The sequence below is a fragment of the Odontesthes bonariensis genome, chromosome 19, assembly GCF_027942865.1.
Source record: "Odontesthes bonariensis isolate fOdoBon6 chromosome 19, fOdoBon6.hap1, whole genome shotgun sequence".
Lineage (NCBI taxonomy): Eukaryota > Metazoa > Chordata > Actinopteri > Atheriniformes > Atherinopsidae > Odontesthes > Odontesthes bonariensis.
Window position 1 is genome coordinate 5,326,083 of NC_134524.1, and position 21,235 is coordinate 5,347,317.

At 41.6% G+C, this 21,235-nt stretch overlaps 2 protein-coding genes across 2 annotated transcripts; one reads left to right on the top strand and one right to left on the bottom strand.

Moving 5' to 3' along the window:
• Nucleotides 1-42: 42 nt before the first annotated feature.
• LOC142368599 (uncharacterized) lies at nt 43-6,244 on the bottom strand. The gene is made up of 5 exons (XM_075450807.1): nt 6,057-6,244; nt 4,149-4,436; nt 3,169-3,432; nt 2,082-2,231; nt 43-312 (listed from the first exon to the last, which is right to left on the bottom strand). Exons 1-5 carry the CDS (start codon nt 6,085-6,087, stop codon nt 290-292), a joined length of 756 nt encoding a protein of 251 aa, XP_075306922.1. The 5' UTR covers nt 6,088-6,244; the 3' UTR covers nt 43-289.
• A 4,502-nt stretch (nt 6,245-10,746) lies between these two features.
• On the top strand, nt 10,747-18,195 carry LOC142368569 (uncharacterized). Its single transcript, XM_075450774.1, has 7 exons — nt 10,747-10,908; nt 12,134-12,472; nt 12,568-12,591; nt 12,675-12,704; nt 13,256-13,321; nt 14,564-14,647; nt 16,529-18,195. The coding sequence occupies exons 1-7, from the start codon at nt 10,845-10,847 to the stop codon at nt 16,825-16,827; spliced, it is 906 nt and encodes a 301-aa protein (XP_075306889.1). The 5' UTR covers nt 10,747-10,844; the 3' UTR covers nt 16,828-18,195.
• The last annotated feature ends 3,040 nt before the right edge of the window (nt 18,196-21,235 follow it).

A 21,235-nucleotide genomic window follows, 5' to 3' on the forward strand; every position in this document is an offset into this window, starting at 1 on the left:
AACCTTTTTTCAAAGTATGAAAATATTCACTCGAGTGCTCACTTCTGTACAATATAAGTCTTTATTAAAAGAAAGTTAAAATATGTGTTTATTATTCAAAATGACAGGGTAAAGCTTCATATATTTATATACAAGTTTAAAACATAAAGGACCATAAACATCACGTTTATGGAAGAAACACATTCGTGATGCTTCAACAGTAAAAAGGATTTTCTCTTCATATTTACAGGCTGTTTAATTGTTGCTCTTCTTCTTCTTCTCATCAGTGCTGTCCACCATTATTAGAATATCACCATTTAGCATCAGCTCGGGCTGCAAGAGAAGCAGAAGAACCGTCACAAGGCAAAGCTTTGACAAAAGTTTTCAGCCCCACCCCCCCATCACACTCCCTCCTTCCTCTCAGCATTGTCACCATCTCAGTCTGAGCGGTGAGCTGCAGAGTCCATGTGTGAGAGATACAGCCTTCTGTAGCTAACATTTAGCCTTCTGTTGCTAACATTTTCATTTATGCTCGAGTAGTTACATGATCAGAGCTCTTGATCTTATGAGAGGAAATGAGGATAATGTCTATCTTTAATAGGGCTGGGCAACGATTAAAATCTTTAATCTAATTAATCACATGATTTCCCTGATTAATCGCATTTGTACGCAAAATCCGAAAATGAATCCAAAAGTAGCGTATAGCTTTTAGCATTTAGCTTTATTTTAAATGTGCTGCCATATGAATGAAAGTGCCATAACATTTGTTGTGCAAACACACTTTTAACATCAGCATCTTTCTGTAGTTTTTATGTAGAAGCCTCGCTCCACTGTCTGTTTCCTTGAATGACTTGCTGCTATCAGTTGTGTGTTTTGCCTTTAAGTGATATTTTAGACTGGAACTACTACGCTGAGAAGACAATTCAACTTGGCAGTGTTTACAGATGACTTTGGTTCTGTCGACTCCGCCGTCTGGAAGAACTTTAAAAAGAAAATGGCCGAGTAAAAGTTCCGTACCCTTCTCCATGTTTGGTGGATCCGCCGATTACTTTCTTTTCCTGTTCCACAGCAGACAGCAGCAGACTTTTACAAAATAAAAGCCTGTAAGCAACAGACTTTTACAAAATAAAAGCCTGTGAGCAACAGACTTTTACAAAATAAAATAAGTAATAAAACGGGTGGTTAGTGGGTTGAGCAGGTGCCCCATGTACAGAGGCTATAGTCCTCGCTGCAGCTGGCCCCGGTTCAAGTCCCGCATCGGACGGCCCTGTGCTGCGTGTTGTTCCCCCTCTCTCTGCCCCCTGCTTCCTGTCTCTCTGAACATTCCTATCCATGAAAGGCACAAAATCCCCACCAAATATATTTTTTTTAATAAATCAAATCAGCGTTAATGCGCAATAAAATATTTATCGGCGTTAAATAATTGAGTTAACTCGCCCAGCCCTAATCTTTAAGTATATTTTTGATGCATTATGATCCAACCGCTTGGATCTCTTCTGTTGTTGCCTTCACACAATGAGCATCTGTCTCACTGTACACATGTTCATCTCGTTGTAACCATGGACGACCCTGTAGATGGAGCCCTGTAATGGCTCTAGTCTAGTTGTGGTGATCATCATGTGTTTAAGCCAACAGATCATCCTAAACGTTACAAACTGGAACTTTAAACTTTGAATCATCAATCCACAACAGGATAAACGATGTGCAAAATGAAGAATTACGGGACTGTTGCTGATCTTTCTTGGGGTACAGACCAAACCAAGAGTCCTGGAAGAGGAAGATGAGGCAGAATAACAGCAGCATGAAGAGCTATGATCAGGAAACTGCCTCCGTCTGCTCTGATTACAAACAAATTAACTGAAGAGTGAAGGGAAGGAAACCCCCGTTCTCTCATTCATGAAAGACCACCAACACCACTTGTACAGTAATGTGGACGGAATAAAGAACAACTGGTATTACAGCATAAAAAAGTGGAGGGAGTATCATGGTTTGGAGCCTCAAAATACTTAGATGAAGGTCAAACTTCAGTTCATGTGCAGTCAACAATGAAATCCTGGTGATTCTAAAAGGCTCACAGGCTTTGTTCTCGTCTGGATTCTTACCTCGAGCCCACTTCCGGTACGTGTACACACACAAGATGAGTATGATATTATAGAGGATGAAGAGCAGGACACCACAAATCACCCTGGTCCAAGGGAAGGCATGAGGAGGAGGAGCAGGAGTGGGAGACAGAACGTTGGGCTGAGCTCTGGCTGTGAGAGGAGAAAAAAAAACATGCATAATGTAGAATTTCATTTTAAATGAAAGTCTTATAAAATCCCCCAAAACTTATAAAATCCTTTATGTTACAAGAACTGTTAATAACTCCATAAAGTAACATTTACAGTTATGAATGAACAAGTTTGATCAGCTGTTAAGCTGCACAGATGCAGGAGGTTTCTTCATTGTTCCTGCTTTGTTCCTGTGTTCATAGATTTAAAAAAAGGTGGTTTAACATTGCCAGAGTACAAAATTATTACAAAAAGTATAGGTTTCAAAAAGGACCACGGTCACAGTTTACCAAGTTACCCCAGCATATATTTAGATGTTCGTCCAGTTAACTGTGTTGTTTGTTGGCCAACATTTGGCTCTAAATGCAGATTTAAAACCTCACAAGCACAGTAGAGAAAACAAGCTGTGTCCAATAGCACACACCATCTTATCTGCGGGGGATAAAACTAGTTAAAATATCGGGTTGGCACTCGTAACTTTATGAAAATGTGAGCGTTTACAGTTTACAGACCCCACATTTCCACAGAAATATGAGTCAGTTTACTTCAGGTCACTTAAATAAAAGTAACTTTTGTCAATGAAATGTCTTATTTGCTCGAACTATCAGTGTATCCTGAGAATAATACACCCCGCTTCTCTGGCGCCCCCTACTGCATGTAATGCAATTCACAAGAATCCTCCGCACCCAAATGAAAACAGCCAATCTGAGCCAGGACGAGTACGGTTGCCTTGGTTACTAAGCAGCGCACAGATAACAGCTGAAGCCCAGCAGAGAGGGAGGGGCCTGCCGGTTCATTTTAGTTTTCAACTGACTTTTTAATTAAACTGCACCGTCTCCAAAGGTTAGAGTCCTGCTTTAACGGTAACATACCGTGAGTATGGACACCTGTAACCTGTAAACTAGAAGCAAAGCCTCACCTTCCACTGTCAGCAGGCTCTCGGTTGAAGATCCTTCGGTGGGATGCTGACACTTGTAGAAAGCTTCATGCTTAGACTTTGTAACCAGATTCAGGGTAAGCTTCCCTGATTCTTCCTTCCCGATGAAAGAGCCATTTCTGAAGAAGTTCGCAGGGAAGTCTGACATCGTTGCACCAGCTTCTTCTCTCCTGTAGGAACAGCGAAGTGTCACATTCCCCCCCTCCATCACAGGGTGCAGAGGGCTGTGGAGCATCACACCGTGGCCTGAAAAAGAGTGAAAACTAGGGCTGGGCAACGATTCAAATGTTCAATCTAATTAATCACATGATTTCCCTGATTAATCACGATTAATCGCATTTGTACGCAAAATCCAAAAATGAATTCAAAAGTAGTGTATAGCCTTTAGCATTTAGTTTTATTTTAAATGTGCTGCCATATAAATGAAAGTGCCATAACATTTGTTGTGCAAACACAGCAACAGACGTTTACAAAATAAAAGTCTGTGAGCAGCAGACTTTTACAAAATACAAGCCTGTGAGGGACAGACTTTTACAAAATAAAAGCCGGTGAGCTACAGACTTTTACAATAATAAAATAAATAATAAAACAGGGGTGCTGTGTGTCGTTCCCCCTCTCTCTGCCCCCTGCTTCCTGTCTCTCTGAACTTTCCTATCCATTAAAGGCCCAAATGCCCAAAAAAATAATAATTTTTTTAAAAAGCCCAAAAAATAAAATAAAATAAAAAAAAGTTTAAAAAGCCCAAAAAATAAAATAAAAATAAAAATTTTAAAAAAGCCCAAAAAATAAAATTAATTAAAAAAGTTTTTTTTTTAAACCTGCGTGCGCAAAAAAAAATGTATTGCCGTTAAATAATTAACGAGTTAACGCGATAATAACGACTTAACTCGCCCAGCCCTAGTAAAAACATGTTTACGTCCTGCTGAGATAAACCCAATGAACACAGACATGCGGGACATTACCGATCACTGTGATGTTGACGGTGCTGCTGCTCCCCCCCTGCGGAGATTCACACCAGTACACCCCGGTGTCTGTTGGGTAAGCGCTCTCAACGATGCAGGAGGAGCCCCTTTGGATCGCCCAGCCGCGCTGGCACTTCTGAGCAGTCTGCTGGAGCGTGTTCCTCCTCACCACCCAGCCGGTGGAGTCAGCCGCACAGCGCAGGGAGATGCTCTCATACTGGTAGAACTGGCTCTGGTCCGGAGTGACGCGCAGCGTGGCCGCAGAGGGGTTAATTTCTCTGAGGATGGCTGAGCAAAACGAGCATTTATCAGGGAGCATGTGTTGATATGATGACATGTTCTATATATAATTAATTTGAAACAAGCAGCAGATGAAAGATTCAGTGTTTCGGTCTCTGAAAGCTCCTGAAGGAAACCGCGGTGAAGTTAGTTCGAAGTTGGATGTTGGATATTCAAGCTCCGGAGGTTCAGTTAGGGAAATTGTTCTACTAGACCAGACAGATGAGCCACACCCATTTTTATTCCATTTTAAGTCTGGATTAACCTAGTAGAACCTAGTAGAACAATTACACACTGATTTTGTGTCAATGGGTCACATGAGCTAGCTATTGAAGAAAAATCCATTCTTTGCATTTTTTTGCATGTTGTGCAGTGCGTCCTTAAAACATTTGAGGAAACTGGACGAGTGGAGGACAAAAGAAGAAGTGTCAGGCCTAAAGAACTATCTACAGCAGATGAACAGGATCTGAAAGTGATGTCCTTAAGAAAGAGGAACCAATCCAGCAAAGACCTGACACAGGAGCTGAGAGATGCATCTGGACCTTCAGCTGATCCATCTGCTGTTGGCCCAAGCCTCATCAGAAATGGGCTCCATGGAAGGGTGGCTGTCAGGAAGCCGTTCTTAAGGAAGGGAAACAGGGAGAAATGGTTGAGCTGGGCCAAAGGACACAAGAAGTGGGCTGAAAATCAGTGGCAGCAGGTCTGATGGAGGGATGAATCCTCCCCAGAGCCCGGAGCTCAACATTACTGAAGCAGTGTGGGATCATGTTGGCAGAGAACGGAACAAAAGGCAGCCCACATCCAAAGAAGAGCTTTGGGATGTCCTTCAAGAAGCCTGGAGAACTATTCCTGAAGACTCCTTAAAGAAAGGACAGAAAGCTCGTCTGAGAGGGTTCAGGCTGCGTTGGAGGAGAACTGACTCTGTGTTTATATTAATGTTCAAAGAAATCCCTGCAATTATTTTCAGTTTTCAAGGAAACATATATAAAGAAATAAGGTAAGACCAGATGAGGTCAGGGCCTTGCAGGGCTCTCAAATCTCCCGCAATGAGTGTGAGACACACGCCACACATAGCATTTCTCACGCTGAAAAACAATTACGATATAAATGTCTCTATCTCTGGCGCACCGCTGTCGCTATGGAAACGGCAGGAAATCAGCACAACAACACCCACCTGCCCACCACAAACCACTAGTGTTCATGAAACATGTTCCAGTTTAATGAACTCTTTAGACTGATTAAGCTGTAAAACGTCAGGGATTTGTTACATGTTAGTTTTACATCCAAAGTATTTATATTAAATTATCCTGTGTTTTCGGTGAAACAGTCAGAGTTACCAACATTTAAAGTTTACTGCCCCAAAAACATGAGAAAACTTGGGGATATTCACTGATGAGATACACTCACAAATAATTCTGCGATTTTAAAAGATAAAGATGAATTATAATGACTTTGTTTTACTGTCCACACATCCGATTTATGTGAAAACAGTGCTTCCAAGGAGAAGTTCTTGGACCTTATTTAAGTAAAACCGAACTTCTCCTTTAAAGAAAGGTGTCAGTGAGACATGTAGATGTCATGAAACAAAGAGCAGAAGGCAAAACATTGTTAAAAGGTGGCTTTACTCACAGAGTACGAGGCAAAGACATGTGAATGTCATCCTGTTGTGATGCGGTCTTCCTGAAAGTCTGGCTTTATAAAGCAGCACCTACTGACGTATGACAGGAAGTCAGCAGAGCCGACGGTTCGGTGCAGAGCAAATGAATCCTGTGCAGTTTTGATGATAACAACACTTTTTCTGCCTGTCGCTGTTTGTCTGAACACATCTGTGCTGCTGAAATGCTTTTCATGTGTCACACCTGCTGACAACACGTGACGCTCTGCACTGAAAACCACAACATGAAGCTGCGCCTTTCCTCTGGTCTCATTTCAGAGAAACAGGAAACAAAGCAGCCACTTAAAAAAGAAAAAACACCTTTGTGCTTTTTAAAGTGTTTTCACAGGGCCGACATTTTGTCAAAAAGGGACTTTCTGCTCAGTGAAAAACCTGTGGAGCTTGTCACCACGGCAACACAATCGGAGGTAATAACTCGACGGCAGGCCTAAACTCCACAGTGTGTCACCTTCTCACTGAAAGTCTGAGTCCGTCCTCCACCAGGCTGCTTACCCATTTTCTCTTCATACATTTGTGTTCACACACTTTTTTCATTTAGTTTTGAAACTGAAAAAAAGCTGAAAGTGCTTAAAAGTTCTATGTTTAACACAAATTTTTTTGGTAATAAATGTGAGTTTCACAGTATAGATGAGGATTATTTCTGGTTCTGCTGATATTTATTCATTTACTCCGGGAGAAAGGAGTTGGAAATTTATCTTCAAGCAATCAGTTTTTGTTCAAAAAGTAAAGCTCTGAGTCTTCCTGCAATTCAAGTGAGAGGAAATGTCGCCATCTGCTGGACAACCGGAAGACAAGGCAACAACGATATTTTTCCTGCGGCTGCGCAGCACCGACTAAAAGTCAGACTCAGGAACAACAACAGGGACACTCTGACTCAGCAAATGACTTGAATTAAAAACATTTGATGCATAAGTTAATGTGAAAAAACGAGGACCCATATACAAGCTGATCAAACTGATGGTGAATCTTATTTAAGTCAATTAATCTTTTCTACCTGTTTAATCTAACTGAGGGTGGAGCCTATCACAGCTGTCACAGAGCCACACAGAGACAAACACCCACCCTCACTGCTGGGGTCAATTCATAGTCAACTATCAACATAACCTGCATGTTTGTGGACAGCGAGGAAGCCGTAGAACTCAGGCAGACACGGGGAGAACATGAAGGCTCTGTCTCCCAAACTGGCAGCTGGTTCCACAGAGAGGGGCCTGATAACTGAAGGCTCTGCCTCCCAAACTGGCAGCTGGTTCCACAGAAAGGGGCCTGATAACTGAAGACTCTGCCTCCCAAACTGGCAGCTGGTTCCACAGAGAGGGGCCTGATAACTGAAGGCTCTGCCTCCCAAACTGGCAGCTGGTTCCACAGAGAGGGGCCTGATAACTGAAGGCTCTGCCTCCCAAACTGGCAGCTGGTTCCCCAGAGAGGGGCCTGATAACTGAAGGCTCTGCCTCCCAAACTGGCAGCTGGTTCCACAGAGAGGGGCCTGATAACTGAAGGCTCTGCCTCCCAAACTGGCAGCTGGTTCCACAGAGAGGGGCCTGATAACTGAAGGCTCCGCCTCCCAAACTGGCAGCTGGTTCCACAGAGAGGGGCCTGATAACTGAAGGCTCTGCCTCCCAAACTGGCAGCTGGTTCCACAGAGAGGGGCCTGATAACTGAAGGCTCTGCCTCCCAAACTGGCAGCTGGTCCCACAGAGAGGCGCCTGATAACTGAAGGCTCTGCCTCCCAAACTGGCAGCTGGTTCCACAGAGAGGGGCCTGATAACTGAAGGCTCTTTTGGGGAAATATCCAACTATGAGATCTTTAAGATGTGATGGAGCTCGGTCATTCAGAGCTTTATATGTTCAGCACATCTGCATTGTGACACGATCCATTGAACCATTGAATTCTTGAAGGAGAAACAAAGCCTTGAAAATGACTCACCTTTCACGCCCATGGGATTTTCCCCATGATTTCAGTTTTATGTTTTATGTTTTAGGTTGTCATGTCTTGGTTTTTGAGTTCTTGTCTTACATGTTCATGTATTTAGTTTGCCATTGGCTGTGTTCGAAACCGCAAACTTCTCCTACTACTCCTACTAACTTTTTGAGTTAGTATGCGAGTTTGAGTAAGCGAGAAGTTCCCGGATGCATACTAGATTGGCCAAAATGTTGGGTATGCATCATGAGGTTACTACTCGTACTCAAACTACCCAAGATGCAACGTAACGTGACGTCGCAGATCGTCATTTCCTCTCAAAACGGCAGTTTCAAGCTAGCTACAACGAGGGTAGGTTCACTTCCTGTTTTCAAAACAAAAGCACCAATTGTATCGTAATGGCTTTCCCTATGATAAAAGGCAACGGGTATTTTATTTTGGGAAAATAACCTGAAGTGCGTTGGTCACTGTGGCTAGCTTTAGTAGCACCGAATTCGTGGGAACAAAATTGTAAACAGCTGGTATTTTGTCAGGTTTTCAACACGTTGGGGATCTAAACGACTACTTTCTCGCCTGAAAATTAAGAGCTTAAGAGAAATCAGCTTCAGGCCGGCTGATTTCGGCTCGGGCAGGAGGGAAATGCATTGTGGGTAAACGTTCTGCATACTGTCTGATCGATGAGTATGCAGTAAGGAAGTATGCAGTATGTAGTATGTAGTATGCCGTATGCAGTATGTAGTATGTAGTATGCAGTATGCAGTATGTAGTATGCAGTATGCAGTATGTAGTAAGTAGTATGTAGTATGCAGTATGTAGTATGCAGTATGTAGTATGTAGTGTGCAGTATGTAGTGTGTAGTATGTAGTATGTAGTATGTAGTATGTAGTATGCAGTGTGTAGTATGCAGTATGCAGTATGTAGTATGTAGTATGTAGTATGCAGTATACAGTATGCAGTATGCAGTATGTAGTATGCTGTATGTGGTATGTAGTATGCAGTATGCAATATGTAGTATGTAGTATGCAGTATGCAGTATGCAGTATGCAGTATGTAGTATGCAGTATGTAGTATGCAGTATGCAGTATGTAGTATGTAGTATGTAGTTTGCAGTATGCAGTATGGAGTATGCAGTATGTAATATGCAGTATGCAGTTTGTACTATGCAGTATGCAGTATGCAGTATGCAGTTTGTAGTATGTAGTATGTAGTATGTAATATGTAGTATGCAGTATGTAGTATGTAGTATGCGGTATGCGGTATGCGGTATGTAGTATGTAGTATGTAGTATGCAGTATGCAGTATGTAGTATGCAGTATGCAGTATGTAGTAAGTAGTATGTAGTATGCAGTATGTAGTATGCAGTATGTAGAATGTAGTGTGCAGTATGTAGTATGTAGTATGCAGTATGCAGTATGTAGTATGTAGTATGCAGTGTGTAGTATGCAGTATGCAGTATGTAGTATGTAGTATGTAGTATGCAGTATACAGTATGCAGTATGCAGTATGCTGTATGTGGTATGTAGTATGCAGTATGCAATATGTAGTATGTAGTATGCAGTATGCAGTATGCAGTATGTAGTATGCAGTATGTAGTATGCAGTATGCAGTATGCAGTATGCAGTATGCAGTATGTAGTATGCAGTATGCAGTATGTAGTATGTAGTATGTAGTATGTAGTATGCAGTATGCAGTATGTAGTATGTAGTATGTAGTATGCAGTATGTAGTATGCAGTATGCAGTATGTAGTATGTAGTATGTAGTATGCAGTATGTAGTATGTAGTTTGCAGTATGTAGTATGCGGTTTCGAACACAGCCATTGTCTTCCCCACAGTTTCTGTTTGATCATTAGTTCACTTACCTCACCTGTTCATTGTCCCCAGCTGCACTCATTCACAATCACCCATATTTAGTTTCCAGGCTCCTGTCATTTTGTGTAATCCTTTTCCCCGATATCACCACTCCCTTGCCTAGTCGAGCCACGACCTTAAAGTTAAGTGTCTTTCATGTTTAAAGTCTTTTGTTTTGTTTCAATAAAATTCATGTTTTTATTCCACAGTTTAGTCTTGTTATCCGGCTCAGCCGCGCCTTTTGTTGAACTTTGTTTTTGTGAATGAAACCCATTCTTTTTGCTTACACCTCTGAGTCCGCATCCGTGTCCTACCAACCCACCACCCTGCTGTGACATCACCGGCCTCCTTTTGTTTTTCAGAGTTTTTGCTGAATCCCTGTATTCCATGTGGTTTATGGTTATGGATTTAATGTGCATATTGAAAACAGTCCAATTTAGAATCAAAAGAATGAAAAAAAAAAGTCATGAAAATAGAAAAGTGAAGGGTAATGCATATGTGTTCAGCACCTTTGCCAATTGCCTTCACATGTTAGAGTAACCTCACATTCAGATAGAAAATGGAGATATGTCCCCATCAAAGCTGCAACCTTCCTATGATTAAAACAACAGATCAGCACAGTGGAAGCACAAAGAGGGGAAAGGTTTATTAGTGTTTGAGGTATAAGAATCTCTTTATTCTTTCTTTGAGCTGCAATTCTGCAACTTCTGCCGTTTATTTAATTAATTAATAGATAATAAACTGTTGATCAGAACTCGTTTACTCAGATTTATTGCTCAGATAGGCTGGTGTGGGAGGACGGATCAACTCATTTCCTTGTTTACCTGAACACACCCCTCATATTTATTTATTTATTTATTTAAGTCACCCGTTGAAAGAGAAACTAAACTGGCTTTCAGGAGGGCGTCTGTCGAGTGTTTGTTCGTTTTCTCTGGAAAACAAGAGACGATCTCCATTATTTTGTTGAGCAGAAATATGAGGTTTGCGTGGGTTATTATCTTGCTGATTGTCGGCGCTGTGTGGAAAGTCTCAGGAGCAGGTAGGTGACACCGTTTCTGAATAGTTTGCGCACTTAAAAAAAGACGGCCGTGATTCCGTGAACGACTTTCTGCGGCCTTTTTTTTTTTTATCCCCAGCATGTCACACAGAAAGATGTTTCTTTACTCATAATTAATTATCTTCGGTTCAACGCACAACATGCTTCGACACAGCATGAGAATTACTCTGTGGATTTTAGAAACAATGGAAAAAGTGCAGATTGTAAAATAACTTTTAATCCAGAATGTCCAAAGTGTCGAATAGTAATAAAGGAAGTTTTAAAGTGCATAGAACGGTGTGAGAGGAAATCTTTGAACGTCTAAAAGGTGACCTGTGTCTGTGACATAAATAAAGATTTACATCTTTACACATACTCTGTGTAAAACTTTATTGGTACTGATAGGGACATAATGCTTTGAACATGTCGCCCGGGAGCGCGCGTCCTATCATCAGCCAGATACTTCTAATCTTGAGGTTGACCCCTAAAGGGTGACATGAAGCTGTATGACATCCCATACTAGCTATATCATTTCTGAACATCTTCTTACCCCCTGCTGCGTCCTGTGAGCAGAGTTCCAGCCTCGTTTGGTTGTTGATGAAGGTCGTCCGGCTAGTTGGCTGGGGTTTAAAAAATAAAGCGTTTTGCTTCTCAAAACAATATGCGTTCAAAAGAGTAATACATTTGCATCACAAAATCGTTCTCCAGGAAAAAGTCAGACTTCACAATGGCTTGGCCCTATTTTCTCTCCCTTCGTATCACTGCCTGCTGACAGCTGCGCCTGTTACTGTGTTTGCTGCTCAGTCTGCACTTCGGTCTGAACGGTCTACACAACTAGCCAACTAGCCGGACTACCTTCATCAACACCAAAACGAGGCTGGAACTCTGCTCACAGGACGCAGCAGGGGGTAAGAAGATGTTCATAAATGATGTTGCTGATATGGGATGTCATCATGTCAAAAGAGGCGAACTATCCCTTTAAACTCTTCTAACTTACTCGGTTCTTGGTGATCTTATGGCTGGCTTTTGTCCGACTCTGTCCAGTTTTTTGCTGCTGTGGTGCCTTTAGTGAACCTGCTTGAGTTCTGACGGGTTTGACGAGGAACCTGTTTCCATCACGTCTCTTTCATTTAGCAGCTTCTGCCGTTCATTTCAACGGTTTTAAAGACCACCATGGACCACCATGCTGGTCATGTAGCAGCGACTCTAAATGTGTTTGTTTCTCCAGGGGAGTTTGAGGTGATCGGCTCGTATGTTCCAGTCACAGCACAGCTGGGTCACGACGTAGTTCTGCCGTGCCACCTGGAACCACCGGTCGATGTTACAGCTCTAATAGTTGAATGGAAGTTCAATGGAACAGATATAGTGAATTCATATCGAAGTGGGGGAGATGATCAAGATCCTGTAAAAAAAAGGTTCAAGAACAGAACGTCTCTCTTCCATGATGAAATGGTCCATGGAAACATTTCCCTCAGACTGAGCAATGTCAGCCATGACGATGCGGGAAATTACACCTGCTGGTTTCCCAAAACTCAGTTCAAGAATGGAAGCGTCACATTGACTGTTGGTGAGTTCTGCTGAGCAGATTGAACCAGAGAAAACATTTAGTTTAGAACAAGCTCACACTTAAATACAACTGAACTCAATTCTTCACTTTTCCAGAAAACAGCCAGAGAAGAGAAGAAGGTAAGTAAACATCTCAGTTTGAGTTCAGCTTCCTCGTTGACAGCATTTTACCATGTTTAAGTATTTTAATTGATTTTTCTCAGGAGACGATCCAGAGACCGGCAATAATAAGGGTAAGTCCATAAAGTGTTGTCTTTAATGTACGAGCATGTTTGGGTGGGGCTCATCACAGGTTAAACAGGGTTCATGACAAAGGATTAAAGGGACAGTTCGCCTCTTTTGACATGAAGCTGTGTAACATCCCATATCAGCAACATCATTTCTGAACATCTTCTTACCCCCTGCTGCGTCCTGTGAGCAGAGTTCCAGCCTCGTTTTGGTGTTGATGAAGGTAGTCCGGCTAGTTGGCTGGGGTTTAAAAAAATAAAGCGTTTTGCTTCTCAAAACAATATGCGTTCAAAAGAGTAATACATTTGCATCATAAAATCGTTCTCCAGGAAAAAGTCAGACCTCACAATCACTTGGCGCTATTTTTTCTAATTCGCTAATATGGGATGTCACACAGCTTCATGTCAGAAGAGGCGAACTATCCCTTTAAAATGATAAAAGTCACTTTGAGTTGAAATTTTCAGTTAATTTAGGTTGATACTTTTTTACTTTAACTGAATATAAAGCAAATATATTAACTTGGTTCTTATTGTTCTGATTTCTTCCTGTTCTGCAGGAGTTTTCATTGGTGTCGCTGTCGGAGTCATTTGTCTCATTATCGGTCTCATTGTGTTGAAACGACGTAAGTGACAAATTCCTCCTCTTTTTCATTCCTTTCTTCTCAGAAAAATCCACTTCTTATCTTTCCCATAGAAGCTGTGTTCAGGTGTGTCTCTGAAGTTTAAACAGATCCAGAAATCTTTAATAAGAGGGAAATCACTTTCTGTACGGAACAATTCAAACTTCGAATGAATGAAGATTTTTCTGATTTCATAAACAAATGATCAGATTCTGAATACAGGACTAAATGAAGCGAGTTCAGATCCTGAATCCTGTTTTCTTATGAATTCATGCTGTTATTACAAAATTCTGAACATTTATGGATCCGTTGAGTTTATAATTGTGAATCATTCATGAAAAAAATAGAAAGAAACACACAATTCATCGTGTAACATTTTAACTGGAAAAATCCGACCCTTTTCATTCAGATGCAAAACGGGAAACGGTCACGAAATCAATCCTTTTATTCCTTCAAACTGAGTCAAATTTCAATCTGATCTTATATCAAATTTCACAAAAAATCCTAAAAAATAAGGAAACTTTTACATTTTTATTTCTTACAGATGTTTATATGTTTAGATAAATATTAACAGTTAAAACTCCTCTCAAGCAAAAGGCCAAGTTTATATTTTACATGAATCGCTTCATAAGTTTAATAACCAGTTTTCTGTGAGTTTGAACCAGTTTAAACCAGTTTTAACCGGTTTTAACCAGTTTTCTGTGAGTTTTAACCAGTTTTAACCGGTTTTCTGTGAGTTGTAACCAGTTTCCTGTGAATTTTAACCAGTTTTAAGCAGTTTTCTGTGAGTTTTAACCAGTTTTCTGAGTTTTAACCGGTTTTCTGTGAGTTGTAACCAGTTTCCTGTGAATTTTAACCAGTTTTAAGCAGTTTTCTGTGAGTTTTAAGCGGTTTTCTGTGAGTTTGTTGGATTCTGACTTTTATCTTTAACACCAGGACAAACGCCATCGTTACTCACATTGTTCACAGTCAGAAATATTTGTTTTACACGTTATTTAATAATAAAAATCATTTCAGCGATTGTGTGACTAAAAATCATGAAATAATAATTTATGCGATAAAAAACTGACATTTTAAACAGCTGAACTCAAGTTTTAAGAGTAACATGAAAGACTTGATTTGTTTTCACTATAAGTTGCAGAAAATATATTTACATGAGAGGAAGATGTGATTCTACTCGAACATAAGTGTCATTTAATTCAGGCTGATGATCCACTGACAAATAACATCTTTTGTGTTTCATAGTTGGCTGTTTAGGACAAAACAGGCAACAGGAAAACAATCCCCCCAATGATGGAAATCATCTGGAACTCCTCAGGACAAACCAAAGTAATAACTGAGCAAATCTCTTTGTTTTATGACTTAGCTAATAAATGGAAAAGGTCAACTTTCATCATTAAGTTTCCTTTTATTCTGTGGTTTCTGATAAAAAATAATCATATTAGAAGATGAATTCCCGTAATGACCAAAATCTCTGGTCAGAAAAGTCTCTCATAGAGGAAAACCAGATGGTTTGGAGTACAGAACCCACTAAGAAGCTATTGTTGGAGCATGTTGGATAAAGAGCAGTTTACCACATGTGACCACCTCCTAATATCGTCTATAACCAGTGAAGTGCAACCAGTCAGATCGATGGGGTGGAGTCGTTTGGCGGTCAGGCTCTCCCTGCAGCCGTCAGGAGGGGCGTAGAAATCTGCTTTCCAAGTATTTATTGGTGTTGCTCCTTCTTTTTCTTAAATCGAGCCCAAACCATGAACAGTTTTCAGTCAGTTCCACAGATTTTGAAGATCTCGTTGACTCATTTTTACTCATCCTCAGTCACTAGAACATCATTTTCACGTTGGTGAGCTTGTGATGGTGAGCGCAGGTTTAAGTATGATGCTCGGGATAAAACACAAGCGGAGCACGAGTGTCACAGATTGCACACGACTCCAAGCAGATTGAAGTTGTTGCAAACAACGAGACGAAATCAGTGCCAACCAGTTCAGGATGGCCTTTAATTGTCAGGGTCTGGGTTCTTGTGTTTGTCTTTTGATGGTTTCCACTTTTCATTATGTGGTATTTATCCCCATGTTGGTTCTGTTGCTGTAGTTTAGTTCTCGTAAAAGCCTTTCTCTCTCTTTATCGTCTCTCCTCGCCTTCTCAGACCTGCATTTGCATTCTCAGCCTCTTACTTGTTACATCGTGCAAAATGCAGCATCCAGTTCATAAAATACTGAGAAATGTCCGACTTCCAGCAGCTGACCGTGTCCTTGAATGCAACATAGTCAGCTTGAAGCGGGTCCAGAGAACGCTCTTTGTGTTGAACACAGACTTTTACAGTGCATTGTTGTAAATACTTCAGTTACATCCAGTCTTCTTCATTTTAAAGAATTTATAATCTTTACTGTGTCGGTGCTACATGCAGATGTTAGATCCAACAGTCTGACAGTTCCTGGTTTTCAACAAGTGAAAATGTCAATGAAGTAAACCTGGCACAGAGTTTTACCCACGTTAAAGGGATAGTTCGCCTCTTTTGACATGAAGCTGTATGACTTCCCATATTAGCAATATCATTTCTGAACATCTTCTTACCCCCTGCTGCGTCCTGTGAGCAGAGTTCCAGCCTCGTTTTGGTGCTGATGAAGGTAGTCCGGCTAGTTGGCTGGGGTTTAAAAAATAAAGCGTTTTGCTTCTCAAAACAAAATGCGTTCAACAGAGTAATATATTTATATCACAAAATCGTTGTCCAGGAAAAAGTCAGACCTCACAATCGCTTGGCGCTATTTTCTTTCCCTTCGTATCACTGCCTGCGGCTGCCGGCCGATAGCCGCGCCTGTTACGGTGTTTGCTGCTCGGTCTGCACAGCAGGCAGTGATATGAAGGGAGAGAAAATAGTGCCAAGCGATTGTGAGGTCTGACTTTTTCCTGGAGAACGATTGTGTGATGCAAATGTATTTCTCTTTTGAACGCATATTGTTTTGAGAAGCAAAACGTTTTATTTTTTAAACCTCGGCCAACTAGCCGGAGTACCTTCATCAACACCAAAACGAGGCTGGAATTCTGCTCACAGGACGCAGCAGGGGGTAAGAAGATGTTCAGAAGTGATGTTGCTGATATGGGAAGTCATACAGCTTCATGTCAAAAGAGGCGAACTATCCCTTTAACCTTTTTATAACCAGAGAAAGAGCAGGAAGGACCACGACAAATAACCATTTCTGTGTTGTGTAGATGCAGACGACCAGGAAGACGCCAACGACCAGGAAGACGCCAACGACCAGGAAGACGCCAACGACCAGGAAGACGAGAACGACCAGGAAGACGAGAACGACCAGGAAGACGAGAACGAGCAGGAAGACGAGAACGACCAGGAAGACGAGAACGAGCAGGAAGACGAGAACGAGCAGGAAGACGAGAACGAGCAGGAAGACGAGAACGAGCAGGAAGACGAGAACGAGCAGGAAGACGAGAACGACCGCGGTGAAAGAGAACCTTTGAACGAGCCAAACCGACAGCTCAATGACGACTGAGCTTATCTCTTCGTTTATAATGCAGCTACCAAACAGAGAAAAGCAAACTTTTAGGATTGGTTTAGTTTTAATTAGGCAGATCTCGGTTCTGATAAAAAAAATTTAAAAAAATCATTCATCGTGACAGAAATTTAGTCCTTTTTGAAAGCTGAATTTGGATCTGATAGACTGAACTGAATTCCACAGCCTGTAAGATTTCAGTGTTATCAGGCCACCACGTTCTGTGCCCACAAACATGGCGTAAATGCCTCAACTTAACAGTCTTGCCAGCATCGTATTGTGCTCGAACCCTTTTAAACTTTAAGTGCCTCCAGGCAGGAAAACTATTGAAGCTTGGTGTGCTGTCAGATTATTTTTTTATCTTTCTGGTCGTGGAAACAAAAGTTACGACCCAGGAACAAGTGACACTGTGACTTGTGTGTGCTGTAGGAGTAGAAAAATGTGAACAGATCCAACCGGACGCACCGACAGTAGTGCTGAAGTTTCCCCGACAAAGGTCGGGGCCGTCGATCCTCCGGGATTCGCTGTGGTGCTACATCGAGCCTCCATTTGGTGAAAGCATGTCCACATAGAGCTGTTCATCCATGTAAAGTATTCTCAGGGCATCAAATGCAGCTGTTTTATGGGTCACAGCAGCATCAGGCAGCAAGAGCAAACACTGTGACGGCTTACTGAGGTACACAGTAGAAATAAGATAGAAAAATACTTTATTAGTCAAGTAGCTCAAAGAAAATTATAAATATTTACAATGATTGTATATTAACAACAACAATAAAAATACTAATAATAATAATAAATGATTACATTTGAGAAAAAACACTGTTAAAAAGCCTTCTGGCTTTGTTTTTTAACTTTAAACTGGACCTCTTGTTTGCTTTTGCACTAAAAACACAAGTTAATCAGATGTTTATGTGCTCAGCTATGCTAAGCTATCTGCTAGCTTAAGTTGGGGGCCGAGGTACCGCAGCTCCTAACTTTGCTTTGCAGCCCTGAGACAACAGCCAGATAACGGCACATTCTGCTTTGATAAAGTAAGAAAAAGAGAAAAAAAATTAACTTATTGGTTATAAATAAAGTTTGAGGGAGAACAAAAAGGAAAAGTCTGCGACAGATGTGATAAATACAACAAAGATCCCTGCTGGAAGGAGTCAGAGGGGTCTTATGGACTATATATATATATATATATATATATATATATAATACACTATAGAATAAAACATGATTATTAAGAATGTTTTTCTAACTGTTTGTATTTCATTTCATATATTATATTATCAGCAGTTTGTACCACCTGCCACTATTCTACACTGTAAATCATCTGTTTAAACTGTGATTTTTTTTTTAAAATCTTCTCATTAAAGAGTCTTTTCTTAACGTTTCTCTTTTTATCCGCATCACTGGGTCCAGCAGGTGCCCCCCCACCGGTGCTGTCATGCATCTGAACTGCACCACACAGCCGTGGAGCTCACTTCTCTGAAGATAAACTTTAAACTTTGCTTCTGCTTTTTCTGTTTTCATATCATCATTATTCTGTACCTGCTGAACCCAACTCAGAGTTGCAGGAGCCTCTTTTCATCCGTCTGGTTTTGAATGAAGTCACATTATTATTGAACCATTTGCAGACAGGCAGAGTACGGGAGCCACAGTCCTTCTGGAAACTCTGTTCACCAATAAGCCGGTGTTCTGGTGTGAGAATTGCTTCTTTTTTACTGAGTTTTACACAGTGTTCGATGCGTTTTTGTTGTTGCTCTTCACAAAGTTTCCCCTGCAGCACGACGGCCTGTTTGCCCAGCAGTGAATTCCACTGAAACAAGGAGACAGAGATGGGGACTCGAGTTACTGTGACTTGGACTCGAGTCGACTCGAGTCGCTGTTTTGATGACTTGTGACTTGACTTGACAAAAAATAAAAGACTTCAGACTCGACTCGGACTTGGAAGTTAGAGACTCGGCACTTGACTTGAGGCTGAGAATGGCGTCATGATTGGATCCCTACCCTGTCAATCAGTCATGCCCTCTCTACATACCTTAGTGCTTATTGGAGAGAAAAAACTCATATCAGATATGCATCAACATGTCAGCGGGAGGGGGACCGAGAGTCGTTGTATTCATGCTTTGGAATCTGTCCTCTCCTTGATCACTTTAATGGCTGTTTGCATAAACACGAGTCGTGTTTGGAAGATGAAAACAGCACCGCGTAGTTGAACTAGTGAAAAGCTTTCATTGAAATGTGGGAACAGAAGAGATGAGAGTTGAATAAACCCTGAAGAATGCACATCTGAACCACAATTGTTACAGTTTACTGAAAGATTTCTCTCTGTCCAAACAATCCCAGATTTGTTTTCATTGTCATTGTTTCTGTTGTTTTCAGTGAGGACATAAAACCCTTCAGGCCTCACCTCAGCTTTACTGGAACTGGTTGGACTACTGACACAGTAAACAGGCAGCTGAGGGAGGCGTGGCTCTGCAGGAGAATTCAACAGGGCGTTACCAGAGAGTCTCTATTATGAAGAGAGGGAAAACTGGCGGCTATTTCCGGGTGGTACTGCACTCTAGGGGCGCCAACGAAGCAGTGCAGAGCACGCCAAACTCTATGGTGGTACTATGAAATCCACCTTAGATCCAGCCATTGCTTTTGATAGAATTTTTTATATTTTTCCATTTTAATTTTCCTGAAGGCAGGATAAATTATCCTTTCAAACGGCACTTGGTTTGATTTTTTTAGACTCACTAGATTTGTTTAAAATACACATTTATTGTCAGTATTGCATTCCGAGTGACGTCACACATGTAGCATCACTTTACGGCATGGTCAGTCCTAGCGCTGAGCTAGCAGAGAGGTGTTAGCTCAAATAGTTACAGATTTCAGCACAGCCCTTTTACATACTCTCTGACAAGCCTCTGGTTTAGCTTTGGTTGTTGTTAGCAGCACCAGGTTAGCACTCTGGCACAGTGGAAGTGTGCTGTAAAGCAGCCGGTCGTAATCTGCCGTGCGTTCTTCAGATTCCGTTAGCAAAATGCTAGCGGAGACTGACTCGCAAATGCCAGACCTGTAAGAAAACAGAAAGATATAACTCCCAGGTTATTGTACTTTTGATATAAATCTACATCCCTCTGTCAGAAATCACAGTAATATTTTCAGGTTTCAGCCGTTAGCGGGGACATTTTTTGAGTTATTAGCGCCAGCCCTATGGAAAATGGTCATTCTGCACTCGCTCGCCAGCGCCCCCAGAGAAAATCAACTGAACTGCAGCCAAATTTTTTATAATGGGGCGAATAGGAAGTGGAACGGCTGTCTGTAAAAGGGCTGTGGCATTACCATGGCGCACAGGTGGCTGTTGGAGAAACAAACACAACAGCCATTTTCTGATTCAGTCACAAGCAGCCAGGATAAAACTCCCTGAGGTGAATGATAGCAGCTACAACCGTAAAGTTCTTTTATCAGCTGCACGTTTCCTCTGAAATGACGAGGTGACGCAGTCAAGTTTAGTTGCATCGACACACTCGGTCTCAGATCGTTACGGCCTTTTGCACCCGCAGGTAGTTTGCATGCAGCTGTGAAATCTGCAGGCCGCAGACAGCGAGGCGGAAAGAACAAACGAGTGTTATCTGCGAGTTCAGGTTATCAGAGAGGACCGATTATAGGCCGGACACGCTAAATGTGCACTGATTGAGCTCTGTGAGGAGGAGGGGCTTATTCTACACTGCACTGATGGCTGGAGAACATTTAGCAACTCTAACTAACTTTACACACACACTCTGAGCATTAAAGGCATACAGTCAAACATTTGGGTGACTATTCATTAATTTAAGCTAGTTTGTCTTAATTTTTGTTGCAGATGTTTTTCTGCTCTTTGCTCATTTTCTGCTGCATTTGATGGTTCGCTGACGTTTAAACTCGCTCTGTTCATCCAGCTCAGGGGTTTAAATGTTACAAAGTACTCGTGCACCAAACCTCACATCTTCTGTCAATCTTCTAAATGCCTCAGACGGAACGATGCATCCTGTCAGACTCATTTAACTTCTTCTGCACATTCAGACGTGCTTCAGAAAGAAGAGTTTGTTCAACATTTCCTGTTTGAGTCGACCAAAAGAACGACTGCAGACCTCAGACTGAGCTGTTGCATCAGTCTGCTTCAGCTCCCAAACAGGAGAAAGTTTGCTGTTTATAAAGCAGCAGAATGACTCACCCTCTGCGTGAAAGCAGCTCAGATGGAAGCAGCAGCTCCTCCTTAGTGGAGTTCTACCATCAGAGCCCTTTGAACAGGTCGCTGACCTCTGCTGCAGAGCACTTTGTTGCCATTTAAATGATGTGCTATCACTCACTGGTGTGCGTTGGGACTCTTACATAAAAGCTGAGATGACTCAACACCTTGTCAGGATCAACAGGAAGTAAATAGCAGTTTGAG

Bases quoted from the DNA above. Each gene is read 5' to 3' on its own strand.
- LOC142368599 (XM_075450807.1), bottom strand. From the start codon at position 6,087: ATGACATTCACATGTCTTTGCCTCGTACTCT. The intron at 4,437-6,056 runs GTGAGTAAAGCC...CGTTTTGCTCAG, and splicing joins ATGTCTTTGCCTCGTACTCT to CCATCCTCAGAGAAATTAAC. The intron at 313-2,081 runs GTAAGAATCCAG...CTTCTCTTGCAG, and splicing joins GTACCGGAAGTGGGCTCGAG to CCCGAGCTGATGCTAAATGG.
- LOC142368569 (XM_075450774.1), top strand. From the start codon at position 10,845: ATGAGGTTTGCGTGGGTTATTATCTTGCTGATTGTCGGCGCTGTGTGG. The intron at 10,909-12,133 runs GTAGGTGACACC...TTGTTTCTCCAG, and splicing joins GTGGAAAGTCTCAGGAGCAG to GGGAGTTTGAGGTGATCGGC. The intron at 13,322-14,563 runs GTAAGTGACAAA...TGTGTTTCATAG, and splicing joins TCTCATTGTGTTGAAACGAC to TTGGCTGTTTAGGACAAAAC.